This window comes from Lampris incognitus, chromosome 12, assembly GCF_029633865.1.
Source record: "Lampris incognitus isolate fLamInc1 chromosome 12, fLamInc1.hap2, whole genome shotgun sequence".
Classification (NCBI taxonomy): domain Eukaryota; kingdom Metazoa; phylum Chordata; class Actinopteri; order Lampriformes; family Lampridae; genus Lampris; species Lampris incognitus.
The window spans coordinates 32387253-32408575 of NC_079222.1; the positions used below are offsets into that span (position 1 = coordinate 32387253).

At 46.3% G+C, this 21323-nt stretch overlaps 1 protein-coding gene across 1 annotated transcript; it reads left to right on the top strand.

The window, feature by feature from the left end:
* Nucleotides 1-2001: 2001 nt before the first annotated feature.
* Nucleotides 2002-16889, top strand: noc4l (nucleolar complex associated 4 homolog). Its single transcript, XM_056290608.1, has 15 exons — nt 2002-2154; nt 2317-2437; nt 3028-3134; nt 4079-4186; nt 8435-8584; nt 8835-8937; nt 9181-9215; nt 9293-9343; nt 9444-9555; nt 10832-10892; nt 13901-14011; nt 14529-14692; nt 15550-15632; nt 15766-15879; nt 16537-16889. Exons 1-15 carry the CDS (start codon nt 2002-2004, stop codon nt 16654-16656), a joined length of 1593 nt encoding a protein of 530 aa, XP_056146583.1. The 3' UTR covers nt 16657-16889.
* The last annotated feature ends 4434 nt before the right edge of the window (nt 16890-21323 follow it).

Below are 21323 nucleotides of genomic sequence, written 5' to 3' on the forward strand. Positions count from 1 at the left end.
AAGAATTGTCATGACTGCACTCAGATACTCATGAGGGTAACTATACATGAAAACAAAACAAAACAACAGGTCTTAGTAGATATTTTATCGCACCTGTTCAGACATCACAAGTCAGGCTCTTCCAGCTGCTGGAGAAATTGTAGCTCCCAGGAAGCCAATCACCACCACTTGTTTTGGGCCTGCCCAAAAGTAAACACCTTGCTGTGTAAGATTTATATAGAATTAGTGACTATATTTGGGACAAAAATTACTTTTATTTTGAGATGAACTCCTCTTTGGTCTATTACCTGCAACACCCGCAAACATTAATACAAGTTCCTTATTTGGAATATTGAGTGTAGCTGCTAGAGAAGCAATTACAAAGAAATGGCTCAAGCCAGACACCCCATCTTTAGAGGACGGGTATGATATTGTAACGTGCACGGATAACAAGACACGCTGGCCGCTGGCTCGCGGGCCTGACCCTTTAGTCGAGCGGTTAGCGACGTATCCTGCGCTGCGGGCGATACGGGTTCGATTCCCGGCCGCGGCAGTTCCTGTGGTTGCCTCCCGAATTCGCTATAATATCATTAATGAAATTTTTGTGATGGAAAGAATCGCCTCCATGAGGCTTCAGGAAACTAAATTGGAGGAAATTTGGCAGAAATGGAAATTGTATATTTCCCCAAAACGTCCTTTTGTTTAAATTTGTTTGTTATGTTCTTGTTCTTTCCTTTTTTCTTTGATCTCAAATGGAAAAAACACCACATGTTCTGTTTTTTGTGTTCTATGATAGAAATATTTTAAAAAATAAAGAAAAACAAAACAACATGAATAATTCGTGGCATTATCCAAAAATAATAGGGATAAATACAGCTTGCACCCATGCTGCCCGGGCTAGTTTGAGGTGTGCCCTCTCTCTGTCTCTGGCATGCTACTCTATGAAAGAAAGAGGGACTCTCTGGAAATGGAGACTGAACCTGCTGCTTCACTTGCTTAAATATAAATGTTGGAAGGAGGTTAAAGTTCCATTGCACATTAATTTAGTATTAGGCCTTCTCTTGAATGCATATAGCCTAGTTTGCACTTGGCAGCGCTCTTGGTTTTCATGCTAGACTCCAAAAAAAAATAAGAAAAAAAAAAGCCCAGATTTCCCAGGATTTCTCCCATATTTCTATGGCACATTTCCGTTTTCTCCCCTGTTCATTATCACAACCTGTCTGTGCACCACCCAGTGACATTCGGCCTATATCGACGTCCAACAATTTCACATAAATGCACAATTTGAGTATTTTTCCCCCATGTCTTTATGCATGTTCAATAATCGCATAAAGTTGAAGCAGGTCGTCTGGACACAACGTTTACTGAGTAATGAAAGTCGAGTGATGAAAATAAGTGATGAAACCATAGGCGTTTCTAGCCCATTTTGGGGGGTGCTGCAGCACCCCTAAATTGAACCCCAGCACCCCTAAAATTGAAGAGATTTATTATTTTTTTATTTTAGCTGTATGTCCATGTTTAATAAGCTGAAGAAATGTCAAAACCATATCCAGTATATGGTTTAAACGTAATATTTTAATAACAAAAATACAGCACCCCCCATGCTTCGAAAATGGTTTGATCCACCACCCCCCCCAAATTTATCTTGCCTGGCCGGCCAGCACTCTGGGTGCTCAGCACCCCTAAAGCTCCGATCCTAGAATCGCCCCTGGATGAAACGTTTCTCTCAGCAAACGTTGGGTCCAGATGAAGTCATCCAACTTATTGTGATATTGTATTTTTTTTTGCCATAGAATTAAAAATGCAGCTTCAGTGTAGTCCGCGAAATTAAGGATCACAAACTCAGTTTCGTGGACAAGTGTAAGGGTTGCTGCCCGTGTCGTTGACGAAACCGAACGAGGCACGTTTCAGCGTCATCCACGGCGCGGCGGAGTCCTTGCCGTGGGGGTTGAGCGTTACAGTGCGTCTCCCAGCCGCTAGGGGCGCTCTAACGCTGGTCCGTGCATAATTTGTACAGTAAACATGGCGCCGGTCAGGACACGCGACGCGAGTGCGGAAAATGCTCAGGGAAATAAAGCGAAAAGAGCAAAAATAGACGTGAAAAGCGCCGCCGATCAGCTAATTACCAGCAGGAAAAGCGCCAACGGTGTTTTCGATGTTCTGGAGTGTTTACAGGTACGTACACAGAGGCGCGCCACACTTTTCTGATGGGGCTCTCGGGTCTCAGGCTCGACTCCGAAAACAGAGCTAGGCTCGTTTATCAGAGCGAGCCGGTCGCGTGCTGTCTGTTAAACCGAGGCTGCCCTCGTCACGACGTTTCCCATGTTTCATTTTCAGTCGGAGAAGGAGGGTGAAGTTATCAGCGCCGTCAGTGCATGCGGCAGGCTGTTCGGCACTTTCTTGGAGAGGGGAGACCTGTTCGTCGGAAGACTGGCGAGTGAGGAGGAGATGCTGAGTGGTGAGTACCGTCCTGGATCAAACCCAGTTTCTAGGCCCCGAAGAGCTGTCTCTTTCGTTCATCTTGACTTGACTTGACTTGACTCGCGTGGCTTGGGTCCTGGACTGCGCCGTTGGCATGATACGCATCATGTTCTTCATACATTTTATGTCCATAATAATTCTGTTATCCTCTTTCAATGTTGCATTATGTAAATTGCGTGAGCACAACAGCCATTGCACGCTGTCCGTCTTGGGAGAGAGATCCCTCCTCTGCTGCTCTCCCTGAGGTTTCTTCCCATTTTGTCTCCCTGTTAAAGGGGTTTTTTAGGGAGTTTTTCCTTATCCGATGAGAGGGTCTAAGGACAGGATGTTTTGTTGCTGTTAAGCCCACTGAGGCAAATTTGTGATATTGGGCTGTACAAATAAATTGATTTGATTTGGTTTTATCCATGCAGCAGATGTGTATGTACATATGTGTATCAGATGCGAGGTAACATTTGTATGATTACACCATGTGACTTAGCATTTCAGGGTGTATTCTCAAATCTGCGTTTGTCTGCTTGCTCATTTGTATTTGCTTTTATTTCTGTGGCTGTTTTTCTTGACCAGGAGAGCACAGTTCTGATGGGAAATACGCTATTTTCATGCGCCATCGATACAACAGCTGTGTGAAGATGCTACTAGAGCACCTCAGCCATGACAGTTATCAAGTAAATGTAAGTTGATTGAATTTTGTGATGGAAAAAGGGACACGTATGCACATGATAAACGTTACATATATTGTCTTTGAATGTTCTCATTCATCCAGGTCATGGTTATCCAGTGGAATTGAATCAAGTGCAACTGGACTTGGTATATACCAAGTCCAGTTGCACTTGATCCAATTCCTTTGAGTTACATATATTCACGGTTTGACCATGTGAGCTTTATTTCTAATGTGTTTAATTGACCCATGTTAACTAAGAGGTTGAGAAGAATTTGGATGGGGGTGCTATACTGCTTTTAACATTTAGGCAGATTTCAGTGGTGCCATATACACCATACCATCATTGTTCATTCTGGTTTTGTGCTGCGATTATTATTTTGTTGGCTTCAAGAGAAATGTCACTGCTCATAATGTGCACATCCAAGAAATACCAGTGGTCGACATCAGCTATTAAATCTTGAACTGATTTGGTGTAACTCATATTTACAGAGCAAACTTTTTTGCTGTTCAGTCAGTCCTGCAGTTCCTACATGTACCAGCAATCATTGCACGAGGACACAACTATATTGACAAGCTGCCACAGCTGTAATACTTCTAAAACGCCCAGACGTTCTCTCTCTCCTATAGTCTTAGTTTTTACTTCCCAAGTATAAAATGTCATTTGGTGCGTTATCCTTAGGTGGTGCTTACAGAAGATGATTTAGTCTTTATACATTGACCTTGGTCAAGCAAATCACCATTGCCCATTATCGTGCTCTAGTTACTGAGCCTTGTGTTGCTTTCGAGTGTAGTCTTCCTTTAACTCTTACACTCTGTCCTGGAAGCACTTACTGGATAATTTTCTTTTGTTACATTATGTTTGTTAATGTTGTGCAGCGATTTGTGGTTGTGAATGAATGAAGTGGGTATACAAGATGCTTGGCTGTTTTGAAAATATTGACTGTTCTGATATAGGTGAGTTCCTTGTGTGCCCTGATGAAGTTTGCAGAAAAGGAAGGACTGAAGCCCCTGGAAGACTTGGATTGGAGTGAACACTACAGCTTCCCAAGAGGACTCATTCAGGTAGATTTTTTTTTAATGAAACTTAAAGGTCACAGAAAGTTGAGTCAGTTCATCTGATCACAACATTTATGGAGAGAAACGTTTCATCACTCATCTAAGTGACCTCTTCAGTCTCACCTGACTGTAGGTATCTACAATACAGTGGCATAACAACCGAAAATTGCCATTGTAACTCTAGTTAACGGTCACGACAATTTCCATATGAAACCAATCATTGTTTTTGGTTGTTATGCCATGGTATTGTTATAAGGGTGGGGATACCTGCAGTCACTTGATACTGAGGAAGTTACTTAGATGAGTGATGAAATGTTTCTCAATAAATGTTGTGTCCAGGTGAACTGATTCCACTTTCTGTGATTTTCTTGCCTGGATTAGTAAGCTTATGGAAAGTTGTAGAAAGCTTGTGGACATCTTAATTAGATTTCAAGATATTGACCAATGAATTCAGAAGGGCGTGACTCAGTACATTAATAGACCAAAGTCAACAGCTGCTGAGCCAGTCATCACAAAACTTTCAGAATATGTCCACATAAGTACCTGAAACATACCACGAAATCTTCGTTCAAAATGATCACTAGGGGGCGCTATAAATTCAAAAAACGGGCATGGCATAGCAAATCAGACTTATAAATCAGAAATTGTTTGTCAAATCATTACAAAACTTGCAGGATATTTTTCATAACAATGTTGAGCCATGTCTGTAAAATTATTTTGAAATCGTTCAATAGGGGGTGCCATCAGTTCCAAACATGCCTGGTGGCCTGGTGTAAATTTGGCCATAAATCACTGAGTTTGTTCAAACATCACCAAACTGGGTGGTTGTTTCTAAGTAAACTGTTGAAGCTTTAGACGTTTAACGGTCTGTGGTGGCTTGAACCCCAGAATCACCACTTACGGCTATATTCTACAAGTTTTTTGCTGTATGATCTTGCTGTTGTGTTAATTTTTGATATTGTGTGCTTTTGGATTATACAAGCTTTACTCAGTGCAACTCAAGCTTTACACCAGAACTGCCACAAGTACCGTGAGTCATTTATCATAGTTTTTACAGAAACTTGGCTGCATCAGCACATATCTAGCTCACTTGTTGAGTTGGATGGCTTTTCCCTGGCACATTCTGATAGGAATTCGGAGTCGAGAAAGGGGGGGGGGGCTATGTGTTCATATTAATGACAAGTGGTGTAGGCAACTACACCACACAAGAGACTATCTGTAACCCGGACGTTAAGCTATTATGCTTGAGTCTCAGGCCATTCTGTCTTCTGAGGGAGCTTGGCAATGTTTTGATTTGTTTTGCTAATGTGCTCCCAAGTGGAAACGCAAGGAGAGCTGTGGCCCAAGTGGCGGACTGTGTACATAGGCTATTGCAGTGTACACCAGATGCTCCCACGCTCATTTTTGGAATTTCAGTCATTGTAAACTTGAAATGTCTTCACCTGGGTTTTAACAGTATATTAAGTGTGACACTATGCTAAGATTTTCATTGGGAGTGACGAAGAAGGACAGGATTAGGAACAAATATATTAGAGGGACAGCTCAGGTTGGATGGCTTGGAGACAAAGCAGGGGGGGCAAGATTGAGATGGTTTGGCCATGTGCAGAGGAGAGATGTTGGGTATATTGGGAGAAGGATGCTGAATATGGAGCTGCCAGGAAAGAGGGAAAGAGGAAGGCCAAAGAGGAGGTTTATGGATGCGGTGAGAGAGGACATGCAGGTGGCTGGTGTGACAGAGGAAGATGCAGAGGACAGGAAGAGATGGAAACGGATGATCCGCTGTAGCGACCCCTAACGGGAGCAGCCGAAAGTAGTAGTAGTAGAGTAAATGTGACACTAGGAAAATTAAAATTCTTGACAAATGCTATGGAAATATCCAGAACACATATACAGCTAGAGCCAAAACACCGCTGTCCAACTCTGATCACAACACTGTTCAGCTCATTCCCGTCTACCATTCGGTCCTTAAGAGGAGCAAATCTCTTGTTAAAACTATTAAAGTGTGGTCCACTGACAGTATTGAAACTCTGAAGGGTGTTACTTGAGCACAGACTGGGACATCGTCCACAAATCTGACTGGAACGAATCCACAGAAATCATCACAGCTTATATTTTCTTCTGTGTGGATGCTGAGGTACCTCAAAAGACAATAAAACAGTATCCCAACAACAAGTGTTACATTGCTAAGGATGTCAAGGATTGTATCAAACACATAGGCTTGCTTTCAGGAATAAAAGCCAAGTGCAACTAAGATTGGCACAGAGGGAACTTAACCAGAAACTCAACACAGCAAAAAGACAATACAGGGAATCCATTGACAAGGACTTCTGTGCAAATTATACAAAGAAACTGTGGGCAACGATGCAATCTACTACAAATATGACTCCCGCCAGGAAAACACTGCGCACAACAGTTGATAGTACTATAGCAAATGACTTGAACAACTTCTGCAGTAGGTTTGATTCATATGATTTCTCCTCAGAACGTGACAATGTCATGAACACCATAACAACTGATGATTGTGTTTCAAGGATAGACATTTGTCCCAAAGAAGTCATAAGAAAGTTTAAAAGAACAAACGCCAATAAGACAACAGGCCCCGATGGTGTCTCAGCTTTCCTTTTGAAGACATGTGCAGAGGAACTTACACCAGCCTGGGTCTCAGTCTTTCAAAGGTCTGTTGATTCACATGTAGTTCCATCTCTCTGAAAAAGGGCAATTATTACTCCTCGTCCAAAAAAGCCTGTTCCCCAGGAAAATAGTGGCTATAGACCAGTAGATGTAATAGAAAGGGTGAGATCGCGGATACAAGCGGCTGAAATGAGTTTCCTCCAAAGGGTGTCTGGGCTCAGCCTTAGAGATAGGGTGAGGAGCTCGGATATCTGGAGGGAGCTTGGAGTAGAGCCACTGCTCCTTTGCGTCGAAAGGAGCCAGTTGAGGTGGTTCAGGCATCTGATTAGGATGCCCCCTGGGCACCTCCCTTTGGAGGTTTTCTGAGCACGTCCAACTGCGAGGAGACCCCGGGGTGGACCCAGAACTTGCTAGAGGGACTACATGTCCAATCTGGCTTGGGAACGCTTGGGATCCTCCAGGAGCAGCTGGAGGGTGTTGCTGGGGAGAGGGATGTCTGGAGTGCCCTACTTAGCTTGCTGCCAACGCGACCCATCCCCGGAGAAGCGGCTGATGATGAATGAATGAAAGACCAGTAGCCCTGATCTCTATTGTAAGGAATTGTTTGTGAAAAGATGACGATGTGGAAGCTAAAGTGAAACATAAATGGACAGCTAGATTCTTATCAGCTTGCCTGTAAAGACAATCGTGGCACTGACGTTGCAATACTAACCATAATGCACTTTATTTTGCAACACCTCGAAAACCCCGTCAGACTGCTGTTTGTAGACTCCATCTCTGCTTTTAATACCCTGCAGCCGCACATCCTTCACATTAAGCTCAGACAGATGTCTGTTAACCCATATATCATCAGGTGGTATCACTCCGTTGTGACCAACAGGACCCAGCAGGTCCAAGTAAACCAGGATGTGAGTTCTCCCATTCTGTTTACATTATATACAAATGATTGTACAAGCAGTCACCCCAGCACTTTTGGTATCAAGTTTTCTGATGACACTGCCATCTGGGGACTACAATGTATCTATTTTTACATGGCAGCCTTTATGTCCAAGACAGATTTCCCTTGGGACACAAAGTAACCTTGAAGCTGTAATGATGCTTCAGTTTCCCTCGAGCTAAATAAAGTATCAATCTGTCTCTAAGAATACAAAGCCAGCAGGACCCCCAGATCTTTAGGAACCAGTTAGCTAGTCGTGCCTAGAGTCAGAGCCAAACACGATGAAACAGCGTTTAGCTACCATGCTACACACAGCTGGAACCAACTTCCAATGATCTTAAATGCTCTCCGACTTAATCCACTTTTAAATCTCGATTGATTAAATTCTCCGGTGATGCGTTCTATTGCACTTTTTCTTTTACCTCTTGATGTGTCAGTTTTATTGATCTTTATCTTTTTTGTGTCTATGTCAAGCACTTTGAATTGACATTGTGTCTGAAAGGTGTAATACAAATAAATTTGCCTTGCCTTGTTACACAAAAGAGTCAGTTGTATCAGGTTTTCCCTTTCCAGTTTCCTAGAGGGAACCTTAAGATCCCGGTATTTCGGTGCCACCACCTATTTGTAAAGAAATGTACTTTTTTTTTCAAGATGCATTTACCTGTGTTTACTTGCTTCATGGACAGGCGGTGGTGGAGAGGCTGCTGTCTAAAACAAAAGACAACTCGTTGCTGATCTCGAGGTTTCAAGAGTTCCTGGAGATGGAGGACGTTCGCTATTACGTCATGAGCTCCGTCCGTGAGGATGTGAGCAAGGTCATGGAAAAAAATGGCAGGGTAAGAGAGCTATACTGACAGTGCTGTTCTGTTTTTTACAGTATCGTAATGAAGTTGTGGCTTTCGCCGTCTTCTTGTTCTCGGTCATCATCTAATGAGCATGTTTATCCTCACGCTACGCCAACCTAATGTGTAACACACTGCTTTCCAATGACGCTGTCTTCCTCAGGAAATATTACCCATATACCAGAATAATGTGTTCACACTGCTGAGCCTTCCTCAGGAAATATTACCCATATGTCTTCCTCAGGAAATATTACCCATATACCAGAATAATGTGTTCACGCTCATGTCCAGTATCAACATGCCAGTCAAGGAGTCAGAGCTCAGCAACTTTATGGTCAAACAGGAAGGTAAGCCATGCCGGTCAATTTAAAATTGCTCTTGTGATCACTTGTAACAAATAAAATTAAAGTACTGGTTCAATTGTTTTCCATTTAGACCATGAACCTTTTATTTAGAGCTCTAATTTGATAAAATGTATTTGCTTCTGTCTTGTTGAATTAAGTTTTAACAATTGTGTGCTTTTTTTCAAAGTGAAGCAAAGTCAGAAACCAGGAAAAAAAAAACAATTTCACTTTTTTTCCTCCCCCCAGCTAAGCACGAGGGCTGGAAAGCAGCGAATTTAAACGTGAGTTGTCAGTTTTCATGAGTTGAAGTGTTTGCATGTGTGTCAGATTGTTACTAATGAAGGCAGGATGTTTGCAGGATCACAGGCGAGCCTTTGAGAGGATGTGGCTTGGCTTTCTCAAGTATAAGGTATTGATAAAACTTGTTGAAAACATTACGCGTCTTCTTTTCACACATGTTGCCGTGGCATTTCCGTTATCTCATCTATCAACTTGTCTGTCTGCTTCAGTTGCCAAACAACATGTACAAAAAGATCTTGGTAATCATCCATGAGTCCATCTTACCTCACATGATGATGCCCACGCTGATGATGGATTTCTTCACTTCTGCCTATGAAGTCGGTAAGTTGTTGGGACTCGTGTACAAGGTGAAAAAGTGACAGTCATGAGCTGCGTCTGAAATCACTCCCTCTTTGCTACATAGTGAATAATATTAACCTCCCTCCATTTTGTGTTGTGTTGTATTTGTGTTGAGAGTTTAGTGCCCTCAAGAATTCCCACAATGCAACTGAAAGTGTGGTGTCTAATGCATGTATGCTGCTCTTCGTTAAAGATACCACAATGCCAGGAGCGTCCGGTGGGCGTGGCGGTCTATTCCGTTGCCTACCAATACGAGAATCGCTGGTTCGAATCCCCGTGTTACCTCTGGCTTGGTCGGGCGTCCCTACAGACACAATTGGCCGTGTCTGCGGGTGGGAAACCAGATGTGGGTATGTGTCCTGGTTGCTGCAGTAGCGCCTCCTCTGGTCGGTCGGGGTGCCTGTTCAGGGGGGAGGGTGAATTGGGGGGAATAGCGTGATCCTCCCACACGTTACGCCCCCCTGGATGCTCACTGTCAGGTGAAAAGAAGCAGCTGGCGACTCCACATGTATCAGAGGAGGCATGTGGTGGTCTGCAGCCCTCCCTGGATCGGCAGAGGGGGTGGAGCGAGCAGCTACCGGGACTACTTGGAAGAGTGGGGTAATCGGCTGTATACAATTGGGAAGAAAGAGGGTGAAAGACAAAAAAGTACCACAATGCCATGCTTCACCTCTTCTCCTCTTACACTGTGTTCACTGTCAAATACCGTGTAAGAGGATGAGAAGAAGCCGCACACTGATGATTCACAAGGCTTGGCGTTTTCGGTTTTTATTTTTCAAAGCCATCCACCATGCCGAATTTCGCCACAAGACACTGTTACATAACCTCACATGAACAGGAACAACTTTTGGATCCGTGGAAACATAAAATCCAGGTGAAAACCAGTTTAAACCGATCTGCTCCTTTTCAAAAATCTGGGTATTTTTTGGTGAAAATCGGTAAAAACCGAAAACGCTGAACCTTGACGATTCAGTATTGTCCAAAATGTCCATGTATCCCACCCTATAGAGGATCCTGCCGAGTGTTTCATATGTAGGGAACAGTGAATGAGTGAACAAGGGAACGATTTTCTCACACGGATATGGTGTTCCTCCAAATCCACAGTCTACCTCAAAATACAACCTCGTTTGATAGCTGTTGTTGTCAGACACAGTGACACACATGGTGTGTGGGGTATTATCTTTCCAGAAGTGAAGGTCTTTAAAGCTGTGACGTCATTCTGATGTGTATGTTTGTTTTTCTGTGTATTGCTTCATAGGAGGAGCAATTAGTCTGCTGGCCCTCAATGGCCTGTTTGTGCTCATCCATCAACACAACCTGTGAGTATCTGATAGAAGAACAGAGATTTTGGTGTCTGATTGGAAAATGTTGTAGGTCTTCTGTAACTTCATCTAGCTCAGATTTTACAGCAGGAATGTGTTCTTGAACAGATCTAATAACCAGGGCCCTCATGTATGAAAATTTGCGTAGGATCTACACTAAACCTTGCTTGTGCTCAAAACAAGAAAACCTGTGTACCTTCAAAAATAACAGGATTTATAAAACCTTGCGTGTGCCAAATCCTGCACACTTCCCCTTTATAAGTCCCAAACCAACTTGAAATTGTGTGCGCTTGCAGAGCCTGTCGTCCCACCCCATTACCGCCCCAAAACAGCCATAAATGGATGTTGGAACACCACTTTTTTATTTTAAATACACAGAGCCCACGTTTCTCAGTAAGCTCAATAACAAGAGTTGAACAGAAAACGAAAAACAATTTCACGAACTGTGACATAGAAATGCTGGTTGATGAGGTAGAGGCCAGAAAACTCAACTCAGTTAAAACAATTACATTAAATGAAATGCCGATCATGCTGTAATATCATTACTTTGCCAAAGGAGGAGCGATTTCCCACCATCTCCAAAATGTGCATATACATTGGTCAACGTTTGTGTGGTAGTACATTGTGGAGTACAAAATGTACTCCATATGCACACCGTATGTACTCTGTAGTTTTCCACTTCTCTGTGTGTATGAAACTTCTCACTCACTGCAGACACACATACCAACTGTTATCATGCTTGCCTCCGATGGGGCCACATACCAACTGTTATCATGCTTGCCTCCCCGTTGCCGCATCCCAGGAACTTCCCGGTGCAGCGAAGACAGGTGCAACGGACCCACAGACACACACCGGACACAGGACATGATTAACGTAGATGTTTTCCTGCATTCCTTTGTAAGATAACACCTTGGTTAATGCAAGGAACATAGGGTATGATGCGACGGACTGCTCTATAAAAAAAAACCACTCCCTCCAACTCAAGTTAGAGCATATCCTCACAGGCTGACTTCTGTGACTATATGACTCTCCATCTGCAGATGCATTAAAGATTCTCTGTTTGCTCCACTATTTGTCCGATGATTATTCTTCCCAGAGGTTGCTGGGGCAAGAGCCCGTTAAAAGGATAAGAAAAATCCACAACAACATACACATCAAGTTTACTTTTTATAGAGCCGATCTTTGCATGTGAACCCCCCCCCCATCCCCACCCCCTTTTTCTCTCCACTTGTATCCGGGACATGTGGGGAGGAGAGATGCAGGGTATATTGGGAGAAGGATGCTGAATATGGAGCTGCCAGGCAAGAGGAAAAGAGGAAGGTTTATGGATGTGGTGAGGGAGGGCATGCAGATGGCTGGTGTGGCAGAGGAAGATGCAGAGGACAGGAAGAGATAGAAACGCTGTGGCGACCCCTAACGGGAACAGCCAAAAGTAGTAGTAGTGGTGTATCCAGACAGTTACCCCACTCTTCCGAGCCATCTCGGTCGCTGCTCCACCCTCTCTGCCGATCTGGGAGGGCTGCAGACTACCACATGCCTCCTCTGATACACATGGGGTCACCAGCCGCTTCTTTTCACCTGACAGTTAGGAGTTTCGCCAGGGGGACGTAGCACATGGGCGGCTCACGCTATTCCCCCCAGTTCCCCCTCCCCCCAACAGGCGCCCTGACCGACCGACCAGAGGAGGCGCTAGTGCAGCGACCAGGACACACACCCACATCTGGCTTCCCACCCGCAGACACAGCCAGTTGTGTCTGTAGGGGTGCCCGACCAAGCCGGAGGTAACGCCGGGATTCGAACCAGCAATCCCTGTGTCGGTAGGCAGTGGAATAGGCCACCATGCTACCCGTACGCCCCCTGTGCCTGGGAAATTGAGTGTGCAAAGGTTTTGTGCTCATGCAACATTTATACATGAGGCCCCTGGTCTGGAAGGTGGATGTCCTAACCGTGTATTTGCTCCACCCATACACTAGACCAGCTGATTCCACTCGTCGCCAGTCTTTGGCAAGGCGGAGGAAACTAGACGGTGATATCAGCTGGTTTAGTACACTGGTAAAAAAGATGCATGCCTCCAACTTGTACTTTATGGACCTGGTTTCTAGTCCCCTCTGAGCAGAGGTCTGGCAGTGCGTGCAACATCTTCTCTCACCTCAGTGAGTCTCTTCCTGGTTTGCAGACACGTGTGTGTGTGTGTGTGTGTCAGCTCAAACCGTCCAACTGACATTTGCACTGTACAAGGCCACAGTCCTGATGCAGTTGCACCAGCGTAGACGGCATGTTAAATACCGCCCTTTTTATGAGCAGATGTCAAAGAATCACCAACACAGAAATCTATCTAGAACTGTCAGTAACTTGTTACTGCCCCAGTTTACCTCAGTTTGTGTTCAATTTCATTTTTGTACTGTCCATGGAATCGGGTTGTTATTTCTAACTAACTACGGAGGCAAGAAAGGGAAGTTGGGCAGGTTTTAAGTGGATTATTTATGAACAAGGAAGGAAAGAAAGAGACAAAAAGTTTGAAAAAATGTAAGCATAAGTAAGTGAAACTTTGCTATGTTCCTTTTTTTTTTTTTTTTTTTTTGAGGGTAACATTTTAGCACATGGCTTGTTCATTTGTTTATCACAGCTATTTGGATTATAAGTAGCCAAGTGGTGATGCTGTAGCCTTTAAAAAGGTGCGTGGGGGCTCGTTCACGGTCACGTTACTGTTGGTGGATGTTAAATTTGTCTCAGCAGTGAATTTTATAGACCTGTCAGCCAAAGATCACCCGGTAAAATGGACGGTATTGAAAATGAATACACTTGGTCATTTAACAATGCTTTAAATAGCAATTTTGAGAAATATGTGAAACACAGTTGAACGTCCGACAACATGACCTCTCTCTGCCCAAGTACTCCTCTGGATCTTTAAAGCAAAAACAAAAACTAAGGGTCTCAGTATCCACAACTTGTCTGGCGAGTGTACATTTAGCACTGAATGTTTGCCATTTTGTCTGTTTCCTCAGAGATTACCCCGATTTCTACAAGAAGTTGTACAATCTACTGGAACCTTCTGTTTTCCACGTGAAGTACAGAGCGCGGTTTTTCCACCTCACCAACCTCTTCCTTTCTTCCAGGTTCGTTATATCATCTTAACAGTTGTGTTACTCACCCTAATATACCAAAGGGCAGCACGATGGCACAGTAGTTAGCGCGGCCACCTCACAGCAAGAAGGTCCTGGGTTTGAGCCCCGGGGTAATCCAGCCTTGGGGGGGGTCGTCCCGGGCCGTCCTCTGTGTGGAGTTTGCATGTTCTCCCCGTGTCTGCGTGGGTTTCCTCCGGGCGCTCCGGTTTCCTCCCACAGTCCAAAGACATGTAGGTCAGGTGAATTGGCCATACTAGATTGTCCCTAGGTGTGAATGTGTCGGCCCTGTGATGGCCTGGCAGCCTGTCCAGGGTGTCTCAATGCCTGCCGCCCAATGACTGCTGGGATAGGCTCCAGCATCCCCGCGATCCTGTGTAGGATAAGCAGTTTGGATAATGGATGGATGGATGGATGGATGGATGAATGGATGGAAAGCTTGTTGTCCTTATTTAAGGAAAACTTCCAGTTTACCTAAGCAGCAAAACTGTCTTTGTGTATTTACTTCTAGTCACTTGCCACTTTACCTAGTGGCAGCCTTTGCCAAGCGTCTGGCTCGTCTGGCTCTCACAGCACCTCCTGCATCCCTCCTCATGATACTGCCTTTCATCTACAACCTCATCCGTCGGCACCCCTCCTCCAGAGTCCTCATTCACAGGCCCAGCACAGCAGATGGTTGGTGTTAGTGTTGCTCCTATCATGCTTCAAATATTTCAGTATTTGTACTCTTCCCATTTTAAAGAGGCTACACAACTGTAATTGATTTCATGTATTTTTCAGTGTTCTTGTTTTCTAGTTTTTCTTCCTTTTTGGTTGCCAGCTGATTTGTCATATTCCACCAAATTCATGGTGGCGTGCACTTTCAACGTATTATTCCCAGCATTCACTCATAATAGCGTAGGGTTAATGTTACGTATACGTTTTCCTCGCGGTTGGGTTAGAGAAATCAGTCGAGAATTTCAATGACAAATTAGGGGTGTCCAGGTGGCGTGGCGGTCTACTCTGTTGCCTACCAACACGGGGATCACCGGTTCGAATCCCCATGTTACCTCCGGCTTGGTCGGGCGTCCCTACAGACCTTGGCCGTGTCTGCGGGTGGAAAGCCAGATGTGGGTGTGTATGTCCTGGTCGCTGCACTAGCGCCTCCTCTGGTCGGTCGGGGCGCCTGTTCAGAGGGGAGGGGGAACTGGGGGGAATAGCGTGATCTTCCCACGCATTACGTCCCCCTGGTGAAACTCCTCACTGTCAGGTGAAAACAAGCGGCTGGTGACTCCACATGTATCGGAGGAGGCATGTGGTAGTCTGCAGGCCTTCCCGGATCGGCAGAGGGGGTGGAGCAGCGACCGGGACGGCTCGGGAGAGTGGGGGTAACTGGCCAAGTACAATTGGGGAGAAAAAGGGAGGAAAAAAAATTACATTGTTTATAATGATATATGTCTACACAATTCACAAATTGTCCAGTTTGTCACTACTACACAATAAGGGCGGACATGCCCCACTCACACTTAACTAAATGTTACTTATTATGACAGAGCCTTGTCAAGACGCATACCTAATGGACGAAGAGGATCCAGCCCTGTGCTGTGCCCTGGAGAGCAGCCTGTGGGAGATTAAGGTAATTAGGACTTGCTTCAGTCGCTGTTCCTCAAATTTTTTGGAAGATGGAGTCGGCACCACAAAAGACAAAAGAGGGCAGAAAATGCTAGCATATTTATCATTAAATCCATCCTACTTCTGTCCTTCCTCAGACGCTGCAGAAACATTATCACCCGGACGTGGCCAAGCTTGCCATGACGATAAACACACCCCTTCGACAGCAGGAGGAGGACATCAGTGAACTGCTGGAGACGACAAGCTACGAGGTGATGTGGATTCATAAGACATTGGTTTCGTTCCGGTGGTGCGGTGGTTATCGTGGTCGCCTCACAGCGAGAAGGTCCTGGGTTCTAGCCCCGGGGTAATCCAACCTTGGGGGTCATCCCAGGTCGTCCTCTGTGTGGAGTTTGCATGTTCTCCCTGTGTCTGCGTGGGCTTCCTCCGGGTGCTCCGGTTTCCTCCCACAGTCCAAAGACATGTAGGTCAGGTGAATCAGGCATGCTAGATTGTCCCTAGGTGTGAATATGTGTTGGCCCTGTGATGGCCTGGCGGCCTGTCCAGGGTGTCTCCCCGCCTGCCGCCCAATGACTGCTGGGATAGGCTCCAGCATCCCGTGACCCCGAGTAGGATAAGCGGTTTGGATAATGAATGAATGAATGAATAAAGAAAATTACAGTGGTGCTTCATCCCCAATTTATAAACCACTCTGTCATCGAACTTTCATTTATCAACACCTACTTCGTTGACACACACAACATGGTAAACCAAATATCATATTTTATTGAGAATTTTATATCATATTTCAATATGGCGGCCAAATATTATCAGTTGTTGCTCTCAGTACAGTTTTTCTTTAAATGTGTGTTGTTTTTGTAACATCTGTGTAGTATAACAGTTAACCTTGGTGTGTTGCGTGTCCCCAGCTGATGGAGCGGTACCTCCAGGAGACTCTGCCTAAGGACGTCCCACTGGAGTTCGACCCTGCCGTGGTATTACTACAAGGAGGAGGAAACGTCTTAGGCCATCACTTTTGTATAAAGTAAAGTCACAAACCAAACGCTGGGCGCTGTGTACATATTGCACCTCAGAAGCCGTGAACCACCTTGGAACAGTTTATTTATGAGGCGGTATGAAGCAACGGGACTTGACCGAGGATTTATGACGATAGGGTTAACTTTGGGACCTAAGTATAAAGTCGTCTTTCAAACACACGCGATCTGGAATAAATGAGCAGATAGTCCGATGAGCTGTACGGCATACCAATAAAAACGGAAATATTCTGTGATCGTGCTTATGGCCTTTTGATTTTACCAGTCACATGTTAATGATATTAAAGGGCGTCATTCAGCACAACTCGGTGTCAAGGCTGTGGTGGGAGTTTGCACATGCTACTGATTTGTAAGGAGACATGTTCAACCTTCTAAACCGGAACCAGCTGCATTTCTTTAGATGAGGCTTTTATGGGCTGTAGTTACAAAGACAGTAAATTTAGACAAGATCGAACCAGGTCCCCCCCCCCTTTTTTTTTCTCCCCAATTGTTCCCCCCAATTGTATCCGGCCAATTACCTCACTCTTTGAGCCATCCCGGTTGCTGCTCCACCCCCTCTGCAGACTATCTCACGTGCCTCCTCCGATACATGTGGAGTCGCCTCGTTTCTTCGTCAGTCCGTCGAAACGATGATGACTGCGGCGCAGTTTAAGCTCGGCAACATGTTTAATCGCATAATGGTGCTGACACGTGGGTGTTAGTTCTACTGGGCTGGAAATGTCTTGCAGCTGATTTTCGTTTGTGCTCGGCATCCGGTGCCTCTCGTGTCAGTGTCTGGCAATAGTCGGCCAGCAGTGATGGATTCCAGTTGCCTCGATGCCTCTCTTCCGTGGTCGCGGTGTCCCGGTGAAACCTTTCACCGTGTTCGTCACAGACTGTACCAAGGTCAGCAGGGAGGAAGTCCCAAGTGTGAATGCAGAAAGTGAATTTCCCACGACACGTTGCACATTGTGGGTTTGTATGCTTTAAGCATGTTGCCAGGCAGCTCGATGTAGTTTGGTGCTCTCTAATTGCCAAAACATTTTCTCAACCACATCCTTGCATGCCTTCCATGCTATTTTCCCTGGCCCCACTAGCAGATCTTCTAACTCCCTGTCACTGATGACCTGTTTGATCAGTGGACCAACAAAAATACCTCCCTTGACTCAAACATGCAGCATAGGATGCACCGGGACACATCATCAGCGATGTCTCCCCAGGTCCTCGGGTGTTTCGGGTCTTTCGACATCATACAACCCCTCTCTCAGGCGACCCAGCCAGGGTTGATCAAGCCCTGGCTTGTGTCCTAGCGGCGTTGGCCCACAGATCACTCCTTCTGATCCAACGCCATCTGGAGGCCCTCTCTGCAGCCTCCACGGAAGACTTGACAGGTCATTGATGACCTGTCTGATTTGTGGACCAAAAAAAAAAAAAATGCCTCCCTTAATCTTGGCATCAGTTATTCTTGGAAACATGTGTCTCCAATAGCCAAATCCATCACCGTCTTTGTTCACTGCTTTCGCAAAATGTTTCCCATCAATCCCAAGTTTTATATGAAGAGGAGGCAGAAATATCTTTGTTGGGTCGACAAGTCGACACTTTTCGGCCCTGGAAGGAAATGCTTACGGAGCGGCCAGCTCTCTCTTCATGTAACGGGACTCTTTAGCGCAGCCATCCCATCCACACAGGAAACAGCAGTACTGTTTTATATCCGAGCTGCGCTCCCAGTAGCAATACTGTCAGGTCGCCGCAGATGTTCTGGTCGTGCTTGTACTGTATGTGTTTCAACAGCACTTCCATGTTATTGTAGGCTTCGTTGTGTAACAGGAAAGCTGTCGAGCTCAACGACGGCATAATTGTGAGTCATGCGCACAACCCAAAAGCCATGAACGGCCCCCATCGATGTCAGTGCAGAAACGGAGGTTGTCAACCTGCGTTGTCAGATGTTGTTGACGGTTCCGAGAGACAAGACATGTTTGTACCTGGTGACAGCAAACCACCATCCGTGCGATCTCGAACCATGTAGTTCTGCTTTAGCTTTTGACAAATCCGAGTCCCGACCGGGTCATCAGATGAGGATAACCAGGCCTAAAGGGATCAACATCTGGATCAGTGTCCTTTTCCACATCTGGTTCATGCGTTGTGGCATCTTCATCTGGGCTGCATGTCTCTGGTGGCTTCGGTACTGGCAAACTGTCACGTGGCACTGGTCTCATGGCTGAAGGCGGATCGGGGTGTTCGGTAGAGTTCTTATTTTTAGTAGAGAGTCCAGATACATTGGCCAGACGGAAATAACAATCCGTCACGTGACCCTTCTGTTCTCACCACATCATTAGGACTGCAAATGGCATTTACTTCCGAGTACCTCTGAGCCAAGCTCTCATGTTGACTGCACATGTTGCACAACAAATGTGAGGAGTCCACGGTTTCTCTTGGTCACCATCCCCCCCCTTTTTTTTCCTCTCATTGATTGTACTTGGCCAATTGCCCCACCCTTCCGAGCCGTCCCGGTCGCTGCTCCACCCCCTCTGCCGATCCGGGGGGGGGGGCTGCACACTACCACATGCCTCCTCCCATACATGTGGAGTCACCAGCCGCTTCTTTTCACCCGACAGTGAGGAGTTTCATCAGGGGGCCTTAGCGCGTGGGAGGATGACGCTGTTTCCCCTCTGCCCCCCCCCCCCGCCCCGAACAGGTGCACCGACCCACCAGAGGAAGCGCTAGTGCAGCGACCAGGACACACACCCACATCCGGCTTCCCACCCGCAGACACCGCTAATTGTGTCTGTAGGGACACCCGACCAAGCCGGAGGCAACACCGGGGATTCGAACCGGCGATCCCCGCGTTGGTAGGCAACGGAATAGACCGCTATGCTACCTCAGAAAAGAAGGGTCTCCAATTCTCTCAAGTTTGGGGGTCTGAATTGCCAACGCCGTTTTGGCGACACAAATCATGGTGTACCTTAACAGCAGGCCTGTCGCATCCTGCCGGCGGCGGACAGATGTGACTTTGCATACTCAGCCTCGCGCTGGAACGCTGGGGCTTCCCCCCACGCGGCAGCAGCCCAGCCAACATCAGGAGGGCACCTGCAGAAAGTCATTACGCTGTCTCCTTGGCCGGCAGACTAACAATGTTTGTGTCCACATACGCTGCAGTGCGCATAGGAATGCATGCATGTATGTATATAGAATGCCCGTAGCATGCACTCTCTGTCCACACACACACACACACACACACACACACACACACACACACACACACACAGTACATTAGGCACAATAATCCATGGTGACCACCTTTGCCATTCTTGACTCACCACTGCACACACGCGTTTCCCCTATCCGAGCACGTTGGCTTCCTGGAGCGTTAAGCTCCGCCCCTTAATATTTTCCCTGTTAAGGCTGCACAGTGTCTATGGCACGTTGCTTCTCACTGAGCTCTGCACACTTCTGCTGTCATCTCAGTATCCAAATATAGTCCGGTTATTTCAGCGAGGACATTTTCCCTCCTTACGACCAAAAACCTGAACCGTAGTATTTTGGTCATAGCGCCTCCCACAGGACGTCCGAGTGAAATGTCACCAGACTCCTCCTCGTGAATGTGAACGAGCGCGACTCCACTTGCCTTCCTCGCCCCTAAGCCACGCACCAACTCCCAAGCAATGTGGTTTGTGTGTGAATCACTTCAGGCCAAACATCTGCGCCCCACCATGACTGGTTCTAGACCTTGGGGGAACAAAGGGGAAGGGGGAGGGGGAGAGGGGGGCAGGATTTTCCCAGGCGTTACCTGTTTTCTCTGCGGGGCCGGCTCTGCGTGCCCACGTGACAAACAGGCAGTGAGAGGGCCTGATCGTCCAGGCTTCCTTCCCTTTCTGTGATTGAACTGTCCGGCCTTCCCCGTGACAGGTTATCCAGCAATAATCAATAGGCCCATTGTCCCGACCCCGCATTCATCACGTCCTTTCAGGATATACCACGGCCGTGGCTATGTGGTGGAGTTAGCCTTTTGGAGCGAGCTGTGGGTGTTGCAATAAAACTGATTTTGCAGCTGCTTCAGCAGTCTTTATCTTGAGCCCACACCCAGTTCTGCGGTGGTCTTAACGGACGATGTTTTACAGCCTGCTTCATTTATTAAATCCTATAAAAAAACGTCCGGGTAGCGTAGCGGTCTATTCCGATGCCTACCAACACGGGGATCGCCGGTTCGAATCCCCGTGTTACCTCCGGCTTGGTCGGACGTCCCTACAGACACCGAAGGCCGTGTCTGCGGGTGGAAAGCCGGATGTGGGTATGTGTCCTGGTTGCTGCACTAGCGCCTCCTCTGGTCGACCGGGGCACCTGTTCGAGGGGGGGGGGGTGATGATGATGATGATAGCGTGATCCTCCCACGCGCTACGTCCCTCTGGTGAAACTCCTCACTGTCAGGTGAAAAGAAGCGGCTGGCGACTCCACATGCATCGGAGGAGGCATGTGGTAGTCTGCAGCCCTCCCCGGGTCGGCTGAGGGGGTGGAGCAGCGACCGGGACAGCTCGGGGAGAAAAAGGGAGGACCCCCCCCAAAAAAAAATAAAAACTAAAAAAATAAAATAACTGAAGTAGGGAAACTTGAAAAGTGAATTTCTTATGTTGGCATCAAGAATCAATAAGGGTTTCGATCATAGTACACTAAAGTCAAATAGCAGA